The sequence below is a fragment of the Alligator mississippiensis genome, chromosome 7 (genome assembly GCF_030867095.1).
Source record: "Alligator mississippiensis isolate rAllMis1 chromosome 7, rAllMis1, whole genome shotgun sequence".
Classification (NCBI taxonomy): Eukaryota; Metazoa; Chordata; order Crocodylia; family Alligatoridae; genus Alligator; species Alligator mississippiensis.
In genome coordinates this window covers 5,312,774-5,340,640 of record NC_081830.1, presented here as the reverse complement: position 1 = coordinate 5,340,640, position 27,867 = coordinate 5,312,774, and the positions used below count along the sequence as shown (strand labels likewise).

Below are 27,867 nucleotides of genomic sequence, written 5' to 3'. Positions count from 1 at the left end.
TCTTGTTCCGATTACTGATTCCAACAGATGTGTCCCAGAGCAGAGCAAGCCCGGGCATTAAAAGGCTGAGGGGCTGTTCCCTTCCCTGGTCCTGTCTCTGCCTCTCGCAGCACTTTGGCCAGGTCTCTCACTGTCCCCACCTCCCCAGGTCCTTCTGTTTACAATGACAATGGGTTGCAGCCTTGACTCAGAGCAGCTGGGTCTGTCTCTGTCCCACCAGCACTGGGGAGAATTGAGCCCGGGGAGTGGGGAAGAGGTGGGTGCTCACTCGGGTACCGTCTCCCTTGTGCCCTCAGTGCCCCTGGTGCCAGAGCACAACCTGTCCCTGCCCAGTCTCCCCAGGCTGTGCATTAGGGGTCTCTGGGAAACCTCAGAGGAGTCGGGAGCAGAGGCAGGTGAAGGAAAATGCCTTGGGGCAATGGCAACGTGCCCAGGTCTCAGTCCTGGAGTGTGAGTGCAGGGAGGGCTGGGGACCTTGGGTCTGCTTGAACCAAGATGTTGGTCCATGCAGGTGATGGGAGGGGGAAGGAATGCATATCCCTCCCTAGGTCCCACATCCTACTTCCCACATCAGCCAATCCATCTGCCTACCCCTGCCTCATGGCTATGTAGCCTAAGCCAGGGAAGCTCCCCACAGCTGAGTTACTGAAGATCTGCATCCTTTCAGTCTGTGATGGAGGAGACAGGGCAGCTGCAAGGAGTCAGCTTGGAGTGAGTGCTTCCCCTCCCTCTCCCACTCTCGGAGCAGTAATTTGTTCCATCTCCCTTCACCCCTTGGTTTCATTACTGCTGGCTTACTCCAGTTGCTGCGGCCTCCAATGAATAGACCTCAGGCAGCACAATCCCCTTCCCACTGACATGTCACTAGCCAGCCAGGAGATAAGCAAGTGTCCTTTCAAGAAGTAGGTTTTCCCTGCTCTCTTCTCTCTGCTGGTCCCTCCCGGTGTGTCGTGCACTCCCTATGCCCCCAGGAATGAATGTTTCTTGTACTGTTGCAGCAGGAGGTTTTTGTCTGGCTTCCCTTTCACTTCCCCTCACTGTGCATCTCTGGCACAGTAGTACATGGCCATGTCCTCGGGCTTCAGGCTCTTCAGCTCCAGGTAGAAGTTGGAGCTGTCCTTGGAGACTCGGACGCGTCCCTGGATGACGGGGGAGTAGTGGTTGCTCTGTGAGGATGACCAGTAGCTAACCAGCCACTCCAGCCCCTTCCCTGGGCTCTGCCTGATCCAAGCCATCCACCAGCCATTCACATCAAACCTGCTCACGGCACATCTCAGTGTAGTAGATTCTCCGGTTCTCTTCACTTCTGGACCTGACTGAGTCAGAACCACTTGGGACCGGGCCCCTAAGGTGGGGAGAGAAAAGGAAGCTGTGAGGAGGTGGTGCCAGTACTCGGACTCCCTTTCCACGAGGGCAACAGGATGCAATGGAAGATGAGCCAGAGAAGTGTCATGGATACATTTCCCCCTGTACCACCCGCCCTGCCCACACCCCTGTATTGAATGGATCAGAGATGTGATACCTCCCAGAAACGCTGCAGTGAGAACTACATGAAGCCACAGACTCGTCTTCCTCATGGTTGGTCCTGGCTGGTCCTCGGGCAGATGGGTTGGAAACTGCACAGATGTTGCAGGGCAATAGGTGGTGGCTGTGGATGGGCAGAAATAGATTAAGACCGGGGCATGCTGCCATATTTGCATATTTGCTTCTTTTAAATGACTCGGACTTCTTCCCCTTCGGCTGCTCTTGTCCTTGTTCTGTTTGGGCTGAAACAAGCACTGGCCTGGGGTTGAAAGAGCTAAACCTGTTGTCTGGTGGGGGACCCACTCCATTTCTTTCCTTCTCCACTGACTCTTGCGATCCTGCCCATGCCCTGGGGGTGACCTTTTCTGAAATGCAGGTGCCCGATCCACTTGGCTGAGAGCTGGAGGAGCCCCTGTCTCCCTGGAAAGCTGTGGCTCTTGGGTTTCTACATCCCTAAGCTACTTCTGACAAGGAGACTTTGGGTTCCTGAACTGTTTGAACTTTTTTTGCAGATTACCATCTTAGGAGAGAAAGGGAAATAGGGATGGAGACTCCAAAGTATGAACCTCAGCCTCGCAAAGGAGCTCCTGCTCTACAAGGCCCCTCCGGCTTGCTTTCTCACAGGGTCCCTGGGGCTTTCTGCTTTTTGGTTTACTCTGAGTCTGGCAGGGGAAGCTTGCACTGGACATCTGTCTCCCTAGGTCTAAGTCTTTCTGTACCTGCTATCTGGGTCAGGCCCTGGCTATGTGACTTTTCAGGGGCTGGAGCGTGTGGAGGCAGCTGGGTTCTTACAGAGCATGAAAGGTCACCCGTGAAAGGTGACCCTGTGTGAGGCACAGAGGCACCTGGAGAGGATACCGATGTGTGGGCATCTCCATCCCCCAGGGAGGTGGGGCATGCCCCTTGGCTGTTTCCACCGGATGGGCTCTGAAACATTTTGGTCAGTTATCTGGTCTTCTGTTTGTGGGGCTGTGCTGCCGGGTGCCTTTAAAGACATGGGGATGCAGAGCAGGGCAGGAGGAGGGGCTGGTGGGGAGTGGAGGAGACAGGGTGAACTGGGGCAGGAGATGCCTGGGGTGGACCTCACAACACAGCCCTGCAGCTGGTGTGAAATCCAGAAAGGAAACAGATGAAGACAGATGTTTCTAGGCCCCTGCCCTGTCCTTTCCCTGCTGCAAATCATGTACTGTCAGCACCACCTGCTGGACCAGGCTCTTAAATGTCCCTGGCAGGTAGTGGTAGTCAACGGAAGTGAATCTTTATGCTGTTCCTTGACCAGTGGTGTCCCCCAAGGATCCACCCTTGGTTTCATAGTAGCTGGGGTCAGGCTAGATGATCTGTTCAGGTCCCTCCTGACCCTCTGCCACAGGCAGGAATGAATGCTGGGTTCACAAGACTCCAGACAGGTGATCATCCAAACTCCTCTTGAATTTTGCCCAAGGTAGGGGTGAGGACCACTTCCCTGGGAAGTTGGTTCCAGATTTGGGCCACCCTAACTGGAAAATATTGCCTTCTGATCTCTAACCTAAACCTATTTGCCATCAGCTTATGACCATTGCTCCTTGTCACCCCAGGTGGTGCTGGGGAGAAAAGAGCTCTGCCTATTTGCTGTTGATCTCCCCTGATGAGCTTGTAGGCAGCCACCACGTCCCCCCTCAGCCTCCTCTTGCCGAGGCTGAACAGGTTCAGGGCCCTCAGTCTCTCCTCGTAGGGCCTGTCCTGCTGCCCTCTCACCAAGCGGATGGCCCTCCTCTGAACCCTCTCCAGGCTGGCCACATCCCCCTTGAAGTGTGGCACCCAGTACTGGACACTGCAGTTGGAGTACTGCCTGACCAAAGTCACACAGAGGGGGAGTATCACCTCTCTGGACCGACTTGAGATGCACCTTTGGATGCACGACAAGGTCTGGCTGGCCTTGCTGGCTTCAGTCTGGCATTGGAGGCTCATGTTCATCTTGGAGTCAATAATGACTCCGAGATCCCTTCCCGCCTCTTTGCTTTCAAGAAGGGAAGCCTGTACGTATGCTGTGGATTCCTTCTCCCAAGACGCAGCATCCTGCATTTGTCTACATTGAACCCCATCCTATTCTCATCTGCCCACTTTTGGAGTCTGTCTAAATCTAGTTGCAGCCTCTCTCTCCCTTCAAGTGTGTCCACCTCGCCCCGCATCTTTAGTGTCATCAGCAAACTTGGACAGCGTGCTTTCCTCCCCCTTGTCCAAGTAGCTGATGAAGATGTTAAACAGTGCGGGCCCGAGGACCAAGCCCTGGGGAAGCCCACTGCTCACATCTCGCCAGGTTGAGTACGACCCATCCACCACTACTCTCTGGGTGTGCCCCATCAGCCAATTTATTACCCATCCAACTGTGCAGGCATCAGTGCCACAGTTGCTTAATTTATTGATGAGGATGGGGTGAGAGACGGTGTCAAAGGCCTTCTTAAAGTCTAGAAAGACTACATCCATGCCAACACCATCATCCAAGGATTTAGTTACTTGGTCATAAAAGGCAATCAGGTTGGTCTGGCAGGACCTGCCTTTGATGAACACATACTGGTTTGCCCCTGACCATGATCTCCCCAGCTGGCCCACCACAGATGTGCTCCTTGATGATTCTCTCCAAGATCTTCCCGAGCACTGAGCTGAGGTTTACAGGCCTATAGTTACTTGGGTCCTCCTTTCTCCTCTTAAAAATAGGGACCACATTAGCCAGTTTCCAATCTCCCGGCACCTGGCCAGATGACCATGAATGCTTTCTTTAACATTGGTTCTTTTTGACAACTTTATCAATGATGTGGACACTGGTGTCAGAACTGGCCAAGTTTCCTAATGACACTAAAATTTGGGGTACAGGGTCCACATCTGAGGATAGGCTGGTGATCCAGGCTAACTTGGATAGGCTTAGGAAGTGGGCAGATATAAACCTGATGACGTTCAATACCAAAAATTGCAAGATACTCCACCTCAGAGGGGGAAAGGGGGTGGGGGGGAACCTGCCACATGCTTATAGGTTCGTAAGTGCTACCCTCATTTGGGGGTCATGATTGACCACAAGATGAATATGAGCCACCAGTGTGATGTCACAGCTGGCAAATGAACAAAACTCTAGCTTGCATCCATAGATACTTCTCAAGTAAGTCTCAGGATGTCATCCTCCCACTGTACTCGGCCTTGGTGAGGCCACAGCTGGAGTACTGCATCCAGTTCTGGGCTCCACAATTCAAGAAGGATGTGGAAAACCTTGACAGTCCAGAGCAGAGCCACACGCATGATCAGAGGGCAGGAGTCTCGGCTTTATGAAGAGAGGCTGAGAGCCATGGGACTCTTCAGCGTGGAAAAGCGCAGGCCCAGGGGTGTCCTGGTGGCAGCATACAAATATGTCAGGGGCGTGCATCAGGATCTGGGGGAACGTCTCTTCCCCAGAGCACCCCAAGGGATGACAAGGACCAACAGTCACAAATTCCTCCAAGACCATTTTAGGCTGGACATAAGGAAAATATTTTTTACTGTCCGAGCCCCCAAGATCTGGAATAGGCTCCTTCCAGAGGTGGTGCAGGAACCTACTCTGGACTCTTCTAAGAAACATTTGGACATTTATCTTACTGGGATCCTTTGACCCCAGCTGACTTCCTGCCCCTGGGGAGGGGGGGCTGGACTTGATGATCTTTCAAGGTCCCTTCCGGCCCTAATGTCTATGAAATCCACAGCCTCTCCTGGGATAAGTTCCAGTGCTGAACCACACTCCAGGCGAGAGCATTACCTTTATCTCCAACCCGCCCTTTCCTGTCTTGCACTTTAGGGCCTTTGCTCCTTATGCTACCCCTCCACCCTCCCATGCCTACAAGGAACAGTCTGTCTCCATCCTCCATATAAGCACCCTGGAGGTGTTTGAAGGCTGCTATCAAATCCCCTTCAGTCACTTCCATTCCAGACTAAACATCCTCATTTTTCCAGTGTTTCCTTGTGGGTCCTGTTTCCTTCACTTCTTTACTTTTTTTGTTCTCCCCACTGGACCCTTTCAAATGTGAATTTGGCATCCTTCTTGGATGGAGTGTGGGGCCCAAAGTTGCACACAGTGATCCAGGCATGGCCTCACCAGTGCACGATAGTGGGAGAGAAACCCTGCCCTTGAAGTTCTGATCACACTCCCATGAAAACAGGTGAATGGGCTAGTGCCTTCCTTTTGTCCCAGTGGGGGCTGGAGTTTGGGGCTCTAAGCAGCCATCCCATAACATGGCTTCTCAAAGGCTTTGGCCTGTTTGCCTCTTCCACTGCCGCTCTCTGAGCCGTGCACACAGAGCTCTGGGATGAAGGAGGGACCTGGGTACCTAGGAACCAAAATCCCCTTGGGTTGTACTGGAACTGGGGTTCTTGGGTCACCCGAGACCTTAGGAGGAAAGGACCCAAAGTTGCCTCCACCGGGTGAGTGCTCACTGGGGTGACAAAGGGCCTCAGTGTTGCCTGGAGACCCAGAGGCTTTCACTGAGGTTTTTGACTTGCTCTAGATGCATTTTGTCTCACTGTGTCCTTGGCACAGTAATACACGGCTGTGTCATCCGTCTTCAGGCTGTTCAGCTGCAGATAGGCCGTGCTGATGGAGGTGTCCCTGGTGATGGTGAATCGCCCTTTGAAAGCCTCGGCATAGCTAGTACCACCACTACTGGGATTGATATATCCAATGTACTCAAACCCTTTCCCAGGGGCCTGACGCACCCAATTCATGCCATAGCTGGTGAATGTGTAGCCAGATGTTCTACATGTCAACTTCACCGACTCCCCAGGCTTCTTGACTTCTGCGCCAGACTGGGTCAGCTGGACCTGGGAGCTGACTCCTGCTGAGAGAGGACAATGGAGGGAATAACGTCTCATTGATTTCTGCCTTTTTTTTTTTATTTATTTTTTTTACAATTCCTTTTTTAGTTGAATCCATGTCTACCCTTTTTATTCCTGCTTAGAAGTGTCTAAACTCCTTTTATTTAAAGCCCTTTTATCCACAGACCCCCTGCATGTGGTAAAAGATGCTTTCCCACTATTCTTCTCCAGGCAAATCAAAGTGCACAGAGTCTGAGCCTGAGGTGAGCAGATTTCCTATTGAAATTTCCCAGTCAATTCTCACGCTGATGACAGTGAAATATTGGAGACCCTTGGGTGGTAATTATATCCCAGAATTGCTGCATCCTAGGCTGATCCCAGGTCCTGACACCTTCTCTCCTCCCCCCGGGCCCTGTCCTCGCTGGGTGTCTGTGCATCTCCTGCACTCACCTGAGCAAGCTGCCAGGAAGAGAAGCACACCAAGACCTGCCATGTCAGGTCCCCTCAATGACCCTGTGGGCTGGACAGATGCTGAGTTTCTTCTGCCACGGGCTGGTTTTCCGTGGGGCTTGGCTGCTGTTTATCAGCAGGTTCCCTGCCTCATTTGCATGTGGTCACTGCTTACTCAGTTATATCTATCCCAGCCCACCACCCTGAAATCAGGCCAGAGGGACACTGGGTCAGCGTTGTGCAGATGGTAGCCCTGAGGTGTGCTGACCTCAGTGGGACCAGAGTTTGTGCTCAAAATGTAACTGGGCCCAGTTGACATTTGGGTGTCTTACACTGCCCCTGACAGGAAAAGACCCTGGGGATCAAGTACAGATGTGATTACATGATATCTGGTAATTAGTGAACTGGAGCCTGTGGAGGATTTCTATCATAGTCTCCTTCCCGTTCCTCTTTTACCAGTTTTTTTTCCCCCTTTCTTTCCTTTAAACATGGTACCCTCACCTGTCTACCACTGTGGTTGCTAGCAGCTCATTGAGGTAAGCTCATTGGACTTATGGGTCCCACATTGAGCAGGAAGACCCAGTGTCCAGGGATGCCCAGTGTTATGTTCTCAGCGTTTCCATACTTCTAGGCTCCGAGTGCAGTTGGAAGTGCAACAACCCATGACCATGAGTCCTCTGCCCTGGTGACACGTGACTTTCCTGGGATTTCAGAGGTTTCTAATGGGCGCTGAATGCAGTTCCCACTCAGTGAAGAGGAGCTGTGGAATCTGAGGGCCTCACCTGGGATATTTCAGCCTCACCGGTCTGAAGAGAATAAAACCTTCCCATGTATTAACTTACAGCATTTCACAAAGTATTTCCATGGCCTTTTACTGCCACCATCTGGATACATCCTCTGTTGAAAGCACAAAGTCTTGGCACACTGGTAATTTCAATGTTTAAACCATTAACTCTGAGAGAGTTATTTCCTCACTGCCAAAAGATGCCAATCGGGGCCTGTTCTTTTCATTTCAGTTTGGAAAATGATCTGATTATCAAGGTTTCTTGAGGGAGTTTTGTAAGATTCTGGTGCAACTCCCTATCCTCATACAAGCCATTTCTACCTCTCTTTCCCTTTCCCACCTAAAGGCAGGTGCACACTGCTCTCCCCAACCTGTATTTTGATCCCTCTCATCTCTGAGGTCAGGGGTCTGAGAGCCTCTGTGCTCCCCAGGAGACCTGACTTCTTACCACATGGGTTTGTGAACTTCTCTAATGGTGGTTTGTCTTGTAGTACCGTGCTAAGGACACAGCATGGCTGCATCACCCCCAGTTAGGCTGCTCAGCTGCACTGTGCTGATGGAGATGTCCATGGAGGTGAGTGCGCTGAGAAAGGCCTGGGCTTAGCCAGTACTGGCAGTGCCTGTACGGATGTATCCTAGCCGTTCCAGCCTTTTCCCAGGGGGCTGATATACCTAGTGCATGTAGTAGCTGTGGCAGAATACCATCTCTGTCTCTCCCCAAACCCTGCTCTTTGACAATTTGGGTCCATTAGTCGCTGTAGAGGGCAGACACCTCTGGCTCCGTAGGCTTCAGGTAACCCTGAGTTGTAACCTGAGCTGGATGCATTCCTGTGGGAGGTGGAAACCTGCTCCCTCTGCCTACATGACTGGCCTCACACAACCGGGTCGGGGCTTCAATTCCCTAATGTTGTAAGCACTGTCATCATGACTAGGAGGGGGCGACAGACCCTACCAGTCTACCCGGCACCCAGTGATGTGTTTCAAATTGGTGGGCTGTAGCCAACAGTTTCTGGCTTTCATTGGATCAGGTAAATGAGGTCACAAGGTCTATATCGGTTAAGGACCGCCCAGGAGGAGGGAGAGCTGCTATGATGAGAGCTCTCAGAGAAGCTGGACCATGTGAAACTCGCTCTTTCTTTTGAAACTCATGGTCAATGAACCGCCTGCCTCCAGAGGAAATCTCCACCTGCTTCTGCATGATACTTGTGAGTAAGCTACTTCAGCTCTAACTAAATATATAGTTTCCAGTAACTCAGATGTGTAACACTTGAAGTGTCTCGGGTCTACAGCTGCTGACACAGGGCAGCAGCTCAGTGCAGATGACGCTGCCCAGAGGGTCCTGAACAGACTGAGCCCCGGTGCTGCACAAGGCTGTCCAGGCCTTCAACCCCTAGCACAAGGATAACTGCCCCCTGCACACAGCGGTGCATGTGGCCCGAAGCCAGGACAGCAGGAGCAGAGTCGGGTGGCAGGAAAACCCGGCGGGGAACAGAGCTTGACTTGGAGAACGAGAGAAAACCCTCCGGGACTGTGAAGTAGTAAGTTGCCCTGGAGAGAGGGTCCCCACAGGGTAGGGCCCCCCCCCCGAGGGATGTGAAGGGGCACCACATGGGCCACTCCTGGGTGATAGTGGGGGAGCTTAGGAGTCTTTGGGGTCTTTCTCTCCTTTTTCTTCCCCCCCACCTCCTTTCCTGTTGTGGTGCCTTGGGAGTGGGGCCCCTGTCCTGGGGGGCACCCAGGTAGTCTAAGGACTGCTGATTATATTTGTGGACTGTGCCTTACAGTTAACATAAACCGTTTCGAAGTAATAGTTTATATATGAATAGAGTTATAGAGTTGCTCTATCAATTTCCTTTTGTCTAGTTTGTTCTACTGTTCATCTCCATTTTGAATGATAAGTGTGTGTGTGGGGGGGGAGGGGGTTATTGTTTTGTGAATTTGTATGTAGATTATATATATATGTCCTTACCCATTAATGGTTTTCTTGTAATAATAAATCTGTATATAGTTATGTAATTGTTTGACTGGACCTGACTTTATAGGGAACGGATGCGGCCACTGGGCTGTTGTGTCCCTCCACAGCACACTGACCTGCCAATAACTCCCTCAATTGGAGAGGGAGGTAGAAACCCGTGGACACCTGGGCTACAGCAATAATGCTTAGATGGGCATCTCATTCCTGGGCAGGACAGAAGTTCCCTTGTGCCCATTTCTTGGATGGGAAACTGAGGCATGGAGTGCAGGAAAACCTGCTTCTCACTGAAACCGAGGAAAAGTTGACCAGTAAGTGCATTAAACAGACCCCAGAGCCCCCTGCTACCCGAGCCTGAACCCTTCCCCATGAGACCGTACCTCTCTCTCCCTGCTGTTCTCACCCAGGGTCTGTGAGCTTCCTGTAGTTACTTGAACAAACTGCCAAGAGGAGCAGAAACCACAAGCCTGTCGTGTCCATGATGCTAAGCACCCTGGAGGGCTGCCCACACTCTGAACTTCTTATTTCATAGACGTTAGGGCTGGAAGGCACCTCAAAAGATCATCAAGTCTACCCCCCCTCCCCCTTCCACCCCAGGGGCAGGAAGTCAGCTAGGGTGAAAGGATCCCAGCAAGATAAGTGTCCAAACGTTTCTTAAAAGAGTCCAGAGTAGGTGCCTTCACCACCTCTCGAAGGAGCCTATTCCAGGTCTTGGGGGCTGGGACAGTAAAGAAAATTTTCCTTATGTCCAGCCTAAAATGGTCTTGGAGGAATTTGTGACTGTTGGTCCTTGTCATCCCTTGGGGTGCTCTGGGGAACAGGTGTTCCCCCAGATCCTGATGCACACCCCGGACATACTTCTATGCTGCCACCAGGACATCCCTGGGCCTGCACTTTTCCAGGCTGAAGAGTCCCATGGCTCTCAGCCTCCCTTCATAAGGCCTGTTCTCTTGCCCTCTGATCGTGCATGTGTCTCTTCTCTGGACTGTCTAGGTTCTCCACATCCTTCTTGAATTGTGGAGCCCAGAACTGGATGCAGTACTCCAGCTGTGGCCTCACCAAGGCCGAGTACAGCGGGAGGATAACATCCTGAGATTTATTTGAGAAGCATCTATATATGTAAGCCAGAGTTTTGTTTTCTTTGGCAGCTGTGACATCGCATTGGTGGCTCATGTTCATCTTGTGGTCAGTCATGACCCCCAAGTCTCTTTCAGCCATGTGCTAGCAAGCATTGCACTGCTGAGCCTATAAGCATGCTGTGAGTTTTGTTTTGTTTTTTTCCCCCGAGCTGGAGTACTTCTCGCACCAATGTCCACATTGTTTATAAAGATGTTAAAAAGAACCAGTCCAAGGACATGTTCCCCACTTACTTTAACCCAGAGAGACTCCATTTGTCCTTCCTGGGTGCCAATGTCAATTTGCAGGGGGGTATAGCTGTCTCTGACAGAGAGAGCTACACCCCCATCCCTTTTATCTGCATGATCACACCTGTCCAGGATATAGTCATCCATACCTGTGGTGGAGACATAAGTGGAGTCCCACCAGGTCTCCGTTATCCCTATGATGTAGTTATTCTTGTTTAGCAGGAGGACCAGTTCCTCCTGTTTATTCCCCAAGCTCCTGGCATTGGTATACAGGCAGGCAAGTGTCCCATTGAGGGCCCTTGCCTTCCCCACAGATCATTCCAGGGCTAGGGCAGGGGTGGGTTCACTTGAGTGCCTTAGCCTGCTGGATTTACAAGGGTTTCCCAGTGGGCCTGCAGTGGCGGTAATCCCCCCAACCCCGCGTGGGCTTAGTTTTAAAGCCCAGTCAAGCAGGTCAGCCAGTCTGGCTGAGAAGAGCCTCCTCCCCAGCATAGTGAGGTGGGGTGGAGGCCATCTCTCCCTAGCAGACCACTGCCTCTCTCGCCAAAGAGCAGACTGGTGATCATGGAAGCTGAAGCCTTCATGATTACATCAGCATCGCAGTCTTTGGTTGACTACCTCTACCCGTCTCTCCATCCTCAGCCCAGGACCCACAACTGTGCGGAGTGAGGAAAAGACCAGCTGCACCCCCAACCCGCCAAGCCCTGCTTCCAGAGCCTTGCAATCTCATGACCTGGCTGGGATTACTCCAAGCCGTTTCATTCATGTCAACATGGATGAGGAGTATAGGGTAGTGGTCGGAGGGCCGGATAATCTTTGGGATCGTCTGCTATGTCCCAGATGTGGGCCCCCGGGAAGTAGCAGACCTCCCAGGCTAAGGGGTCGGGGCAGCAAGTTGTCCCCTCAGTCCCCCTCAGGAGTGAGTTTCCCATGACGAGCACTCTGTATTTCATCTTAGGGAGAGTAGGGATGGGTGATCCTCCCTTGCCTGCAGGAACTGGCATCTCCGCAGGCTCTACTGGGGCTGCAAGATGCTTGTACCTATTGCAAAGCCCCAGAGGGGAGGGGACCTTGGTGCAGCAGGCCTTAGGGCCCTTGACCACCTTGGTCCAACCCCCTGCTTGGACAGTATGGAAGATCCCTGAGTCCTCCCTTGTTCTGAAAGGTGACCCTTGTCTACCCCCTGCCTCCAGGGGGTGAAGGGCCTGGCAATACGAGTCGATTTTTCTGCTCACCATCCCTGATGGCATGCAATCTCTGGATTGCAGCCTGGAGCTCCTCTACTTTACACCGCACAAATTCTCAGTGGGGTCAGACACTCTCCAGTGTCAGTAACACCTCCCCCCCACCTTGCATGAGGTCACTGCTAATTGTTTGTATGCACCTCAGCCTCACCAGCCATGGTCCAAAAATGATGGCAGAGCCCCATAAGGTAGCTATAGGTGGGCACTAGGTCACCACATCTTACTTCTGGGCTGTGAATCAGGAAAACCTGCAATCGGGGCGGCATCAAAAAGAGTGAGTTATGGGCTTAAGTATGACTAGCAAGACCTTGTATCCAGAGAGGCCCCATATTGGATTGTCATAATCTTCATACGCGATAGCTGTGCATGCTGACCAAGTGCTTGAGGAACCATGGACATGAGGCCTCTGCCCTGCTAAGATATATTAGTTATTTTCCCCTGAGGTTTTCAGTGGTTCCTAGGAGGGCTGAAGGCCAATTCACCAGCTCCTCTCAAGGGATGTGGGTGCTTAGAGCCTTACATGGAAAATCCCAGCCTCACTGATCTAGGAGAATTAAGGCTGGTGCCCAGTTCAGACTGCAGTAAAATTTCACTCCATTTTAGCAGGAAAGATGCGGGCCTCCCTGGGCTCGGTTCCTCTGTGGGATGAATAAAATGTCTACCCCCTGGTGCTGTCTTCCTTGAGGCCTTTCATAGGAAAACTGCCCATTGTCAGCAAGAAAATGACCATTGTTGTTGTAGTGGGAAAATGATCCAATGTTAACATTTCCCTGGGGGAATTGCTTTGAACTATGGCAAGTCTCCTTGTCCTCATGGCTCCAGCTCGCACTCTCTTCTTCCTTTTAAAGGCTTGCTCAAGCTTCTCTCTATAATGTGTGTTTGATCACTCTGTGGTCCCTGGCCAGCTTTCCTGAGAGGAAGGAATAGCAGTGGCTCCCACATGTGATCCCCTTGGCTTGTGTCCTTTGTGTAGTCCTCTAGTACCCCCCATTTTCCCACATCCGTCTCCATGGTACAACCAGTCACATTGCTCTGTGTAGTCCTTCCCTGGCACTCTGTGCTGGTCAGCAAGTCCACAAATAAGAGCTTAATAATGGATTTGGGAACTAAGGAGCCTAAAATTCCTTTCAGCTTCAATAATAGTCTGGGTCCCAAATCCCTTTAGAGATTGAAAGTAATAGAGGCACTGCTTACACTCCCCCCAGGCCTTCCCTCCTCCATGGGGATCTGCTAATCACCTCCACTTACCTGGACAAGCTGCCCCAAGTAGCAGCAAACCCAGCCTTGTCCTGCCTATGCTGCTGAGCTCCCTGGAGGGCCAGCGAGACTGCACTCTGTTCTGTCGCTGGTGGATCCTCAATTCCTCTCCTTTATCAGGGATAGATCCTGCCTCGTTTGCATGTTCACTGCTAATTGTTTAACTGAACCTCAGACTTACCAGCCATTGCCCATAAATAATACCTGGGACCCAAAGAATGGGACCGTGGAAAGGCACCGGGTCACTCAGTGGGTTGTGTGGTGTTATTAATGAAAACTTATTTGAAGAGGGGCAAAATGAGAGCTGAAATTGTCAGCAAGAGCGGTGAATGAAGTCTATTATTTTGCTGATGAGGATCTCCTAAATAGGGGCATAATGTCAACAAATATCACAGCTTCCATGAGTACGCTTCATCTTCCCAGCTGAAAGGGAAACTGATGCCAGGCTTTCCAGACTCTGTGCGGGGAACCAGGAAAGTGAATGGGCTTTTGTTGAGTTGCCATTTGTTGAACGTGGATGTGGTCATCAGATCCTCCCTAAGAAAGTCTCAGCTTCACACATCTGAAGAAGACAAATTGTCCTTGGTGGTTCCCAAGTTCAGCTTTTGTATTCCCCTTGCACTACTTTTAACCTATGAAGATGAGTGGGCACCAGGGGCCGTTATACATACCACAAAATTGGCCTTTAAATTGGCTTAAATGCCCCTTTGAACAGCTTTAATGGCAATGCTGTTTACACTGTTGATGGCATACTGCGCTATAGATTACTTCAGTACCTGGCAAAATAAAACAACTTGAAGGTGTGTTAGTTTGCTACCCAACAAAGGGCAACAGCCACGGAGGGAAGCACCAGGCCCTGTGCAGCTCAGGGGTTGTGCAGGCAGCCCAATGGAGGGCTGTGCAGGCAGGCTCCGCTCAAGGGGAAAAAAAAAATGGATCAAGCCTGATTTTTTTTTTCTTTTTCCCACCTCCCCTGAGCCTGCCTTAGCTGCACGGGGCCCAGTGCTTCCCTCTGTGGCTGGTGGGGGACAGTGCTTCTCTCTGTCTGCAGAGCTCGGGGTGGTGCCAGCCGGTGGGTGCCACAGGGATGTATAAATTCCATCCAATCTCCCCCTCTCTCTCTCGTGTATGTTTTGTTGCTTTTGGTCCTAAATCCCACTTCCATCCTTCTTGATGCAGCAGGGAGGAATTTTCTCATCAGAGCAAGACCAGTACTAAGCAGGAGACCAGAAGAGTGGTGGCTTGAGGGAGCCGAGCAGAGTTTGTCCTGATGGAGTGGGAGGGTACACGCAGAGGTGGGAGGCTGTGTGCATACACATCCTGAAGAAGAGAAGATAGAAAGACTTTCAAGTGCTGTGAAACATGTCAGCATGTCCAGCATTGTACATAACAGCCATCCCATAACATGGCTTCTCAAAGGCTTTGGCCTATTTGCCTCTTCCACTGCTGCTCTCTGAGCCATGCACACAGAGCTCTGGGATGAAGGAGGGACCTGGGTACCTAGGAACCAAAATCCCCTTGGGTTGTACTGGAACTGGGGTTCTTGGGTCACCTGAGACCTTAGGAGGAAAGGACCCAAAGTTGCCTCCACCGGGTGAGTGCTCACTGGGGTGACAAAGGGACTCAGTGTTGCGTGGAGACCCAGAGGCTTTCACTGAGGTTTTTGACTTGCTCTAGATGCATTTTGTCTCACTGTGTCCTTGGCACAGTAATACACGGCTGTGTCATCCGTCTTCAGGCTGTTCAGCTGCAGATAGGCCGTGCTGATGGAGGTGTCCATGGTGATGGTGAATCGCCCTTTGAAAGCCTCGGCATAGCCAGTACCACCAGTACTGGGATAGATATATCCAATGTACTCAAGCCCTTTCCCAGGGGCCTGACGCACCCAAAACATGCTATAGCTGGTGAATGTGTAGCCAGATGTTCTACATGTCAACTTCACCGACTCCCCAGGCTTCTTGACTTCTGCGCCAGACTGGGTCAGCTGGACCTGGGAGCTGACTCCTGCTGAGAGAGGACAATGGAGGGAATAACGTCTCATTGATTTCTGCCTTTTTTTTTTACAATTCCTTTTTTAGTTGAATCCATGTCTACCCTTTTTATTCCTGCTTAGAAGTGTCTAAACTCCTTTTATTTAAAGCCCTTTTATCCACAGACCCCCTGCATGTGGTAAAAGATGCTTTCCCACTATTCTTCTCCAGGCAAATCAAAGTGCACAGAGTCTGAGCCTGAGGTGAGCATACTTCCTATTGAAATTTCCCAGTCGATTCTCACACTGATGACAGAGAAATACTGGAGATCCTTGGGTGGTAATTATATCCCAGAATTGCTGCATCCTAGCCTGATCCCAGGTCCTGACACCTTCTCTCCTCCCCCCAGGCCCTGTCCTCTCTGGGTGTCTGCGCATCTCCTGCACTCACCTGAGCAAGCTGCCAGGAAGAGAAGCACACCAAGACCTGCCATGTCAGGTCCCCTCAATGACCCTGTGGGCTGGACAGATGCTGAGTTTCTTCTGCCACGGGCTGGTTTTCCGTGGGGCTTGGCTGCTGTTTATCAGCAGGTTCCCTGCCTCATTTGCATGTGGTCACTGCTTACTCAGTTATATCTATCCCAGCCCACCACCCCGAAATCAGGCCACAGGGACACTGGGTCAGCGTTGTGCAGATGGGAGCCCTGAGGTGTGCTGACCTCAGTGGGACCAGAGTTTGTGCTCAAAATGTAACTGGGCCCAGGTGACATTTGGGTGTCTTACACTGCCCCTGACAGGAAAAGACCCTGGGGTTCAAGTACAGATGTGATTACATGATATCTGGTAATTAGTGAACTGGAGCCTGTGGAGGATTTCTATCATAGTCTCCTTCCCGTTCCTCTTTTACCAGTTTTTTTTCCCCCTTTCTTTCCTTTAAACATGGTACCCTCACCTGTCTACCACTGTGGTTGCTAGCAGCTCATTGAGGTAAGCTCATTGGACTTATGGGTCCCATATAGACCAGGAAGACCCAGTGTCCAGGGATGCCCAGTGTTATGTTCTCAGCGTTTTCATACTTCTAGGCTGTGAGTGCATTTGGAAGTGCAACTACCCATGTCCATGAGTCCTCTGCCCTGGGGACACGTGACTTTCCTGGGATTTCAGAGGTTTCTAATGGGCGCTGAATGCAGTTCCCACTCAGTGAAGAGGAGGTGTGGAAGCTGAGGGCCTCACCTGGGATATTTCAGCCTCACTGGTCTGAAGAGAATAAAACCTACCCATGTATTAACTTATAGCATTTCGTGAAGTATTACCATGGCCTTTTACTGCCACCATCTGGATACATCCTCTGTTGAAAGCACAAAGTCTTGGCACACTGGTAATTTCATTGTTTAAAACATTAACTTTGAGAGAGTTATTTCCTCACGGCCAACAGATGCCAATCGGGGCCTGTTCTTTTCATTTCATTTAGGAAAATGATCTGATTATCAAGGTTTCTTGGGGGAGTTTTGTAAGATTCTGGTGCAACTCCCTATCCTCATACAAGCCATTTCTACATCTCTTCCCCTTTCCCACCTAAAGACAGATGCACATTGCTCTCCCCAACCTGTATTTTGATCCCTTTCATGTGTTAGGTCAGGGGTCTGAGAGCCTCTGTGACCCCCAGGAGACCTGACGTCTTACCACATGGGTTTGTGAACTTCTCTAATGGTGGTTTGTCTTGTAGTACCGTGCTAAGGACACAGCATGGCTGCATCACCCCCAGTTAGGCTGCTCAGCTGCACTGTGCTGATGGAGATGTCCATGGAGGTGAGTGCGCTGTGAAAGGCCTGGGCTTAGCCAGTACTGGCAGTGCCTGTACGGATGTATCCTAGCCGTTCCAGCCTTTTCCCAGGGGGCTGATATACCTAGTGCATGTAGTAGCTGTGGCAGAATACCATCTCTGTCTCTCCCCAAACCCTGCTCTCTGACAATGTGGTTCCCTTAGTCACTGTAGAGGGCAGACACCTCTGGCTCCGTAGGCTTCAGGTAACCCTGAGTTGTAACCTGTGCTGGATGCATTCCTGTGGGAGGTGGAAACCTGCTCCCTCTGCCTACATGACTGGCCTCACACAACCGGGTTGGGGCTTCAACTCCCTAATGTTGTAAGCACTGTCATCATGACTAGGAGGGGGCGAGAGACCCTGCCAGTCTACCCGGCAACCAGTGATGCATTTCAAATTGGTGGGCTGTAGCCAAGAGTTTCTGGCCTTCACTGGATCAGGTAAATGAGGTCATAAGGTCTATATCGGTTAAGGACCGCCCAGCAGGAGGGAGACCTGCTATGATGAGAGCTCTCAGAGAAGCTGGACCGTATGAAACTCGCTCTTTCTTTTGAAACTCATGGTCAATGAACTGCCTGCCTCCAGAGGAAATCTCCACCTGCTTCTGCATGATACTTGTGAGTAAGCTACTTGAGCTCTAACTAAATATATAGTTTCCAGTAACTCAGATGTGTAACACTTGAGGTGTCTCGGGTCTACAGCTGCTGACACAGGGCTGCAGCTCAGTGCAGATGACGCTGCCCAGAGGGTCCTGAACAGACTGAGCCCCGGTGCTGCACAAGGCTGTCCAGGCCTCCAACCCCTAGCACAAGGCTAACTGCCCCCTGCACACAGCGGTGCATGTGGCCCGAAGCCAGGACGGCGGCAGCAGAGTCGGGTGGCAGGAAAACCCGGTGTGGAACAGAACTTGACTTGGAGAACGAGAGAAAACCCTCCGGGACTGTGGAGTAGTAAGTTGTCCTGGAGAGAGGGTCCCCACAGGGTAGGGCCCCCCCGAGGGATGTGAACGAGCACCACATGGGCCGCTCCTGGGTGACAGTGGGGGAGCTTAGGAGTCTTTGGGTCTTTTTCTCCTTTTTCTTCCCCCCTACCTCCTTTCCTGTAGTGGTGCCTTGGGAGTGGGGCCCCTGCCCTGGAGGGCACCTGGGTAGTCTAAGGACTGCTGATTATATTTGTGGACTGTGTCTTACAGTTTACATAAACCGTTTTGAAGTAATAGTTTATATATGAATAGAGTTATAGAGTTGCTCTATCAATTTCCTTTTGTCTAGTTTGTTCTACTGTTCATCTCCATTTTGAATGATAAGTGTGTGTGGGGGGGGAGGGGGTTATTGTTTTGTGAATTTGTATGTAGATTATATATATATGTCCTTACCCATTAATGGTTTTCTTGTAATAATAAATCTGTATATAGTTATGTAATTGTTTGACTGGACCTGACTTTATAGGGAACGGATGTGGCCACTGGGCTGTTGTGTCCCTCCACAGCAAACTGCCCTGCCAATAACTCCCTCAATTGGAGAGGGAGGTAGAAACCCGTGGACATCTGGGCTACAGCACTAATGCTTAGATGGGCATCTCATTCCTGGGCAGGACACAAGTTCCCTTGTGCCCATTTAATGGATGGGAAACTGAGGTATGGAGTGCAGTAAAACCTGCTTTTCACTGAAACCGAGAAAAAGTTGACAAGTAAATCCATTAAACAGACCCCAAAGCCCCCTGCTGCTCTTCACCATGAGACCGTACCTCTCTCTCCCTGCTGTTCTCACCCAGGGTCTGTGAGCTTCCTGTACTTACTTGAACAAACTGCTAAGAGGAGCAGAAACCACAAGCCTGTCGTGTCCATGATGCTAAGCACCCTGGAGGGCTGCCCAGACTCTGAGCTGCTTATTTCATAGACGTTAGGGCTGGAAGGCACCTCAAAAGACCATCAAGAACACCCCCCCCCCACCACCCACCCCAGGGGCAGGAAGTCAGCTAGGGTCAAAGGATCCCAGAAAGATAAGTGTCCAAACGTTTCTTAAAAGAGTCCAGAGTAGGTGCCTTCACCACCTCTCGAAGGAGCCTATTCCAGGTCTTGGGGGCTGGGACAGTAAAGAAAATTTTCCTTATGTCCAGCCTAAAATGGTCTTGGAGGAATTTGTGACTGTTGGTCCTTGTCATCCCTTGGGGTGCTCTGGGGAACAGGTGTTCCCCCAGATCCTGATGCACGCCCCGGACATACTTCTATGCTGCCACCAGGACATCCCTGGGCCTGCACTTTTCCAGGCTGAAGAGTCCCATGGCTCTCAGCCTCCCTTCATAAGGCCTGTTCTCTTGCCCTCTGATCGTGCATGTGTCTCTTCTCTGGACTGTCTAGGTTCTCCACATCCTTGTTGAATTGTGGAGCCCAGAACTGGATGCAGTACTCCAGCTGTGGCCTCACCAAGGCTGAGTACAGCGGGAGGATAACATCCTGAGATTTATTTGAGAAGCATCTATATATGTAAGCCAGAGTTTTGTTTTCTTTGGCAGCTGTGACATCGCATTGGTGGCTCATGTTCATCTTGTGGTCAGTCATGACCCCCAAGTCTCTTTCAGCCATGTGCTAGCAAGCATTGCACTGCTGAGCCTATAAGCATGCTGTGAGTTTTGTTTTGTTTTTTTCCCCTGAGCTGGAGTACTTCTCGCACCAATGTCCACATTGTTTATAAAGATGTTAAAAAGAACCAGTCCAAGGACATGTTCCCCACTTATTTTAACCCAGAGACTCCATTTGTCCTTCCTAGGTGCCAATGTCAATTTGCAGGGGGGTATAGCTATCTCTGACAGAGAGAGCTACACCCCCATCCCTTTTATGTGCATGATCACACCTGTCCAGGATATAGTCATCCATACCTGTGGTGGAGACATAAGTGGAGTCCCACCAGGTCTCCGTTATCCCTATGATGTAGTTATCCTTGTTTAGCAGGAGGACCAGTTCCTCCTGTTTATTCCCCAAGCTCCTGGCATTGGTATACAGGCAGGCAAGTGTGCCATTGAGGGCCCTTGCCTTCCCCACAGATCATTCCAGGGCTAGGGCAGGGGTGGGTTCACTTGAGTGCCTTAGCCTGCTGGATTTACAAGGGTTTCCCAGTGGGCTTGCAGTGGCGGTAATCCCCCCAACCCCGCGTGGGCTTAGTTTTAAAGCCCAGTCAAGCAGGTCAGCCAGTCTGGCTGAGAAGAGCCTCCTCCCCAGCATAGTGAGGTGGGGTGGAGGCCATCTCTCCCTAGCAGACCACTGCCTCTCTCGCCAAAGAGCAGACTGGTGATCATGGAAGCTGAAGCCTTCATGATTACACCAGCATCGCAGTCTTTGGTTGACTACCTCTACCCGTCTCTCCATCCTCAGCCCAGGACCCACAACTGTGCGGAGTGAGGAAAAGACCAGCTGCACCCCCAACCCGCCAAGCCCTGCTTCCAGAGCCTTGCAATCTCATGACCTGGCTAGGATTACTCCAAGCCGTTTCATTCATGTCAACATGGATGAGGAGTATAGGGTAGTGGTCGGAGGGCCGGATAATCTTTGGGATCGTCTGCTATGTCCCAGATGTGGGCCCCCGGGAAGTAGCAGACCTCCCAGGCTAAGGGGTCGGGGCAGCAAGTTGTCCCCTCAGTCCCCCTCAGGAGTGAGTTTCCCATGACGAGCACTCTGTATTTCATCTTAGGGAGAGTAGGGATGGGTGATCCTCCCTTGCCTGCAGGAACTGGCATCTCCGCAGGCTCTACTGGGGCTGCAAGATGCTTGTACCTATTGCAAAGCCCCAGAGGGGAGGGGACCTTGGTGCAGCAGGCCTTAGGGCCTTTGACCACCTTGGTCCAACCCCCTGCTTGGACAGTATGGAAGATCCCTGAGTCCTCCCTTGTCCTGAAAGGTGACCCTTGTCTACCCCCTGCCTCCAGGGGGTGAAGGGCCTGGCAATACGAGTCGATTTTTCTGCTCACCATCCTTGATGGCATGCAATCTCTGGATTGCAGCCTGGAGCTCCTCTACTTTACACCGCACAAATTCTCAGTGGGGTCAGACACTCTCCAGTGTCAGTAACACCTCCCCCCCACCTTGCATGAGGTCACTGCTAATTGTTTGTATGCACCTCAGCCTCACCAGCCATGGTCCAAAAATGATGGCAGAGCCCCATAAGGTAGCTATAGGTGGGCACTAGGTCACCACATCTTACTTCTGGGCTGTGAATCAGGAAAACCTGCAATCGGGGTGGCATCAAAAAGAGTGAGTTATGGGCTTAAGTATGACTAGCAAGACCTTGTATCCAGAGAGGCCCCATATTGGATTGTCATAATCTTCATACGCGATAGCTGTGCATGCTGACCAAGTGCTTGAGGAACCATGGACATGAGGCCTCTGCCCTGCTAAGATATATTAGTTATTTTCCCCTGAGGTTTTCAGTGGTTCCTAGGAGGGCTGAAGGCCAATTCACCAGCTCCTCTCAAGGGATGTGGGTGCTTAGAGCCTTACATGGAAAATCCCAGCCTCACTGATCTAGGAGAATTAAGGCTGGTGCCCAGTTCAGACTGCAGTAAAATTTCACTCCATTTTAGCAGGAAAGATGCGGGCCTCCCTGGGCTCGGTTCCTCTGTGGGATGAATAAAATGTCTACCCCCTGGTGCTGTCTTCCTTGAGGCCTTTCATAGGAAAACTGCCCATTGTCAGCAAGAAAATGACCATTGTTGTTGTAGTGGGAAAATGATCCAATGTTAACATTTCCCTGGGGGAATTGCTTTGAACTATGGCAAGTCTCCTTGTCCTCATGGCTCCAGCTCGCACTCTCTTCTTCCTTTTAAAGGCTTGCTCAAGCTTCTCTCTATAGTGTGTGTTTGATCACTCTGTGGTCCCTGGCCAGCTTTCCTGAGAGGAAGGAATAGCAGTGGCTCCCACATGTGATCCCCTTGGCTTGTGTCCTTTGTGTAGTCCTCTAGTACCCCCCATTTTCCCACATCCGTCTCCATGGTACAACCAGTCACATTGCTCTGTGTAGTCCTTCCCTGGCACTCTGTGCTGGTCAGCAAGTCCACAAATAAGAGCTTAATAATGGATTTGGGAACTAAAGAGCCTAAAATTCCTTTCAGCTTCAATAATAGTCTGGGTCCCAAATCCCTTTAGAGATTGAAAGTAATAGAGGCACTGCTTACCCTCCCCCCAGGCCTTCCCTCCTCCCTGGGGATCTGCTAATCACCTCCACTTACCTGGACAAGCTGCCCCAAGTAGCAGCAAACCCAGCCTTGTCCTGCCTATGCTGCTGAGCTCCCTGGAGGGCCAGCGAGACTGCACTCTGTTCTGTCGCTGGTGGATCCTCAATTCCTCTCCTTTATCAGGGATAGATCCTGCCTCGTTTGTATGTTCACTGCTAATTGTTTAACTGAACCTCAGACTTACCAGCCATTGCCCATAAATAATACCTGGGACCCAAAGAATGGGACCGTGGAAAGGCACCGGGTCACTCAGTGGGTTGTGTGGTGTTATTAATGAAAACTTATTTGAAGAGGGGCAAAATGAGAGCTGAAATTGTCAGCAAGAGCGGTGAATGAAGTCTATTATTTTGCTGATGAGGATCTCCTAAATAGGGGCATAATGTCAACAAATATCACAGCTTCCATGAGTACGCTTCATCTTCCCAGCTGAAAGGGAAACTGATGCCAGGCTTTCCAGACTCTGTGCGGGGAACCAGGAAAGTGAATGGGCTTTTGTTGAGTTGCCATTTGTTGAACGTGGATGTGGTCATCAGATCCTCCCTAAGAAAGTCTCAGCTTCACACATCTGAAGAAGACAAATTGTCCTTGGTGGTTCCCAAGTTCAGCTTTTGTATTCCCCTTGCACTACTTTTAACCTATGAAGATGAGTGGGCACCAGGGGCCGTTATACATACCACAAAATTGGCCTTTAAATTGGCTTAAATGCCCCTTTGAACAGCTTTAATGGCAATGCTGTTTACACTGTTGATGGCATACTGCGCTATAGATTACTTCAGTACCTGGCAAAATAAAACAACTTGAAGGTGTGTTAGTTTGCTACCCAACAAAGGGCAACAGCCACGGAGGGAAGCACCAGGCCCTGTGCAGCTCAGGGGTTGTGCAGGCAGCCCAATGGAGGGCTGTGCAGGCAGGCTCCGCTCAAGGGGAAAAAAAAAATGGATCAAGCCTGATTTTTTTTTCTTTTTCCCACCTCCCCTGAGCCTGCCTTAGCTGCACGGGGCCCAGTGCTTCCCTCTGTGGCTGGTGGGGGACAGTGCTTCTCTCTGTCTGCAGAGCTCGGGGTGGTGCCAGCCGGTGGGTGCCACAGGGATGTATAAATTCCATCCAATCTCCCCCTCTCTCTCTTGTGTATGTTTTGTTGCTTTTGGTCCTAAATCCCACTTCCATCCTTCTTGATGCAGCAGGGAGGAATTTTCTCATCAGAGCAAGACCAGTACTAAGCAGGAGACCAGAAGAGTGGTGGCTTGAGGGAGCCGAGCAGAGTTTGTCCTGATGGAGTGGGAGGGTACACGCAGAGGTGGGAGGCTGTGTGCATACACATCCTGAAGAAGAGAAGATAGAAAGACTTTCAAGTGCTGTGAAACATGTCAGCATGTCCAGCATTGTACATAACAGCCATCCCATAACATGGCTTCTCAAAGGCTTTGGCCTATTTGCCTCTTCCACTGCTGCTCTCTGAGCCATGCACACAGAGCTCTGGGATGAAGGAGGGACCTGGGTACCTAGGAACCAAAATCCCCTTGGGTTGTACTGGAACTGGGGTTCTTGGGTCACCCGAGACCTTAGGAGGAAAGGACCCAAAGTTGCCTCCACCGGGTGAGTGCTCACTGGGGTGACAAAGGGACTCAGTGTTGCCTGGAGACCCAGAGGCTTTCACTGAGGTTTTTGACTTGCTCTAGATGCATTTTGTCTCACTGTGTCCTTGGCACAGTAATACACGGCTGTGTCATCCGTCTTCAGGCTGTTCAGCTGCAGATAGGCCGTGCTGATGGAGGTGTCCCTGGTGATGGTGAATCGCCCTTTGAAAGCCTCGGCATAGCCAGTACCACCAGTACTGGGATAGATATATCCAATGTACTCAAGCCCTTTCCCAGGGGCCTGACGCACCCAACCCATGCTATAGCTGGTGAATGTGTAGCCAGATGTTCTACACGTCAACTTCACCGACTCCCCAGGCTTCTTGACTTCTGCGCCAGACTGGGTCAGCTGGACCTGGGAGCTGACTCCTGCTGAGAGAGGACAATGGAGGGAATAACGTCTCATTGATTTCTGCCTTTTTTTTTTACAATTCCTTTTTTAGTTGAATCCATGTCTACCCTTTTTATTCCTGCTTAGAAGTGTCTAAACTCCTTTTATTTACTGCATGTGGTAAAAGATGCTTTCCCACTATTCTTCTCCAGGCAAATCAAAGTGCACAGAGTCTGAGCCTGAGGTGAGCATACTTCCTATTGAAATTTCCCAGTCGATTCTCACACTGATGACAGAGAAATACTGGAGATCCTTGGGTGGTAATTATATCCCAGAATTGCTGCATCCTAGGCTGATCCCAGGTCCTGACACCTTCTCTCCTCCCCCCGGGTCCTGTCCTCTCTGGGTGTCTGTGCATCTCCTGCACTCACCTGAGCAAGCTGCCAGGAAGAGAAGCACACCAAGACCTGCCATGTCAGGTCCCCTCAATGACCCTGTGGGCTGGACAGATGCTGAGTTTCTTCTGCCACGGGCTGGTTTTCCGTGGGGCTTGGCTGCTGTTTATCAGCAGGTTCCCTTCCTCATTTGCATGTGGTCACTGCTTACTCAGTTATATCTATCCCAGCCCACCACCCCGAAATCAGGCCACAGGGACACTGGGTCAGCGCTGTGCAGATGGTAGCCCTGAGATGTGTTGACCCCAGTGGGACCAGAGTTTGTGCTCAAAATGTAACTGGGCCCAATTAACATTCGGGTGTCTTACACTGCCCCTGACAGGAAAAGACCCTGGGGATCAAGTACAGATGTTATTACATGATATCTGGTAATTAGTGAACTGGAGCCTGTGGAGGATTTCTATCATAGTCTCCTTCCCGTTCCCCTTTTGCCAGTTTTATTTCCCCCTTTCTTTCTTTTAAACATGGTACCCTCACCTGTCACCTGCGTTTTCATACTTCTAGGCTCCGAGTGCAGTTGGAAGTGCAACAACCCATGACCATGAGTCCTCTGTCCTGGTGACACGTGATTTTCCTGGGATTTCAGAGGTTTCTAATGGGAGCTGAATGCAGATCCCACTCAGTGAAGAGAAGCTGTGGAAGCTGAGGGCCTCATCTGGGATATTTCAGCCTCATTGTTCTGAAAAGAATAAAACCTTCCCATGTATTAACTTATAGCATTTCACAAAGTATTTCCATGGCCTTTTACTGCCACCATCTGAATACATCCTCTGTTGAAAGCATAAAGTCTTGGCACACTGGTAATTTCAGTGTTTAAACCATTAACTCTGAGAGAGTTATTTCCTCACTGCCAAAAGATGCGAATCAGGGCCTGCTCTTTTCATTTCAGTTTGGAAAATGATCTGATTATCAAGGTTTCTTAGGGGAGTTTTGTAAGATTCTGATGCAACTCCCTATTCTCATACAAGCCATTTCTACCTCTCTTCCCCTTTCCCACCTAAAGGCAGGTGCACACTGCTCTCCCCAACCTGTATTTTGATCCCTCTCATGTGTTAGGTCAGGGGTCTGAGAGCCTCTGTGATCCCCAGGAGACCTGACATCTTACCACATGGGTTTGTGAACTTCTCTAATGGTGGTTTGTCTTGTAGTACCGTGCTAAGGACACAGCATGGCTGCATCACCCCCAGTTAGGCTGCTCAGCTGCAGTGTGCTGATGGAGATGTCCATGGAGGTGAGTGCGCTGAGAAAGGCCTGGGCTTAGCCAGTACTGGCAGTGCCTGTACGGATGTATCCTAGCCGTTCCAGCCTTTTCCCAGGGGGCTGATATACCTAGCACATGTAGTAGCTGTGGCAGAATACCATCTCTGTCTCTCCCGAAACCCTGCTCTCTGACAATGTGGTTCCCTTAGTCACTGTAGAGGGCAGACACCTCTGGCTCCGTAGGCTTCAGGTAACCCTGAGTTGTAACCTGAGCTGGATGCATTCCTGTGGGAGGTGGAAACCTGCTCCCTCTGCCTACATGACTGGCCTCACACAACCAGGTCGGGGCTTCAATTCCCTAATGTTGTAAGCACTGTCATCATGACTAGGAGGGGTCGACAAACCCTACCAGTCTACCCAGCAACCAGTGATGTGTTTCAAATTGGTGGGCTGTAGGCAACAGTTTCTGGCTTTCATTGGATCAGGTAAATGAGGTCATAAGGTCTATATTGGTTAAGGACCGCCCAGGAGGAGGGAGAGCTGCTATGATGAGAGCTCTCAGAGAAGCTGGACCATGTGAAACTCGCTCTTTTTTTTTGGAAACTCATGGTCAATGGACTGCCTGCCTCCAGAGGAAATCTCCACCTACCTCTGCATGATACTTGTGAGTAAACTACTTGAGCTCTAACTAAATATATAGTTTCCAGTAACTCAGATGTGTAACACTTGAAGTGTCTCGGGTCTACAGCTGCTGAGAAAGGGCTGCAGCTCACTGCAGATGACACTGCCCAGAGGGTCCTGAACAGACTGAGCCCCGGTGCTGCACAAGGCTGTCCAGGCCTCCAACCCCTAGCACAAGGCTAACTGCCCCCTGCACACAGCGGTGCATGTGGCCCGAAGCCAGGACGGCGGCAGCAGAGTCAGGTGGCAGGAAAACCCGGTGGGGAACAGAGCTTGACTTGGAGAACGAGAGAAAACCCTCCAGGACTGTGGAGTAGTAAGCTGCCCTGGAGAGAGGGTCCCCACAGGGTACGGCCCCCCCCCCCCCCGAGGTTTGTGAACGGGCACCACATGGGCCACTCCTGGGTGATAGTGGGGGAGCTTAGGAGTCTTTGGGGTCTTTCTCTCCTTTTTCTTCCCCCCTACCTCCTTTCTTGTTGTGGTGCCTTGGGAGTGGGGCCCCTGCCCTGGGGGGCACCTAGGTAGTCTAAGGACTGCTGATTATATTTGTGGACTGTGCCTTACAGTTAACACAAACCGTTTTGAAGTAATAGTTTATATATGAATAGAGTTATAGAGTTGCTCTATCAATTTCCTTTTGTCTAGTTTGTTCTACTGTTCATCTCCATTTTGAATGATAAGTGTGTGTGGCGGGGGGGGAGGGGGTTATTGTTTTGTGAATTTGTATGTAGATTATATATATATGTCCTTAGCCATTAATGGTTTTCTTGTAATAATAAATCTGTATATAGTTAAGTAATTGTTTGACTGGACCTGACTTTATAGGGAACGGATGCGGCCACTGGGCTGTTGTGTCCCTCCACAGCACACTGCCCTGCCAATAACTCCCTCAATTGGAGAGGGAGGTAGAAACCCGTGGACACCTGGGCTACAGCACTAATGCTTAGATGGGCATCTCATTCCTGGGCAGGACACAAGTTCCCTTGTGCCCATTTAATGGATGGGAAACTGAGGCATGGAGTGCAGTAAAACCTGCTTCTCACTGAAACCGAGGAAAAGTTGACAAGTAAGTCCATTAAACAGACCCCAGAGCCCCCTGCTACCCGAGCCTGAACCCTTCCCCATGAGACCGTACCTCTCT

General features: G+C 50.8%; 3 gene segments (V, D, J or C); all 3 read right to left on the bottom strand.

The window, feature by feature from the left end:
* Positions 1-1,034: 1,034 nt before the first annotated feature.
* LOC132251549 (immunoglobulin heavy variable 1-2-like) lies at positions 1,035-6,870 on the bottom strand. The segment is given in 3 exon segments: positions 1,035-1,166; positions 6,043-6,353; positions 6,784-6,870. Coding segments are annotated over 3 exon segments (486 nt in total).
* An 8,185-nt stretch (positions 6,871-15,055) lies between these two features.
* LOC132251548 (immunoglobulin heavy variable 1-2-like) lies at positions 15,056-15,911 on the bottom strand. The segment is given in 2 exon segments: positions 15,056-15,408; positions 15,825-15,911. Coding segments are annotated over 2 exon segments (396 nt in total).
* An 8,164-nt stretch (positions 15,912-24,075) lies between these two features.
* Positions 24,076-24,908, bottom strand: LOC132251547 (immunoglobulin heavy variable 1-8-like). The segment is given in 2 exon segments: positions 24,076-24,428; positions 24,822-24,908. Coding segments are annotated over 2 exon segments (396 nt in total).
* Between the last annotated feature and the right edge of the window lie 2,959 nt (positions 24,909-27,867).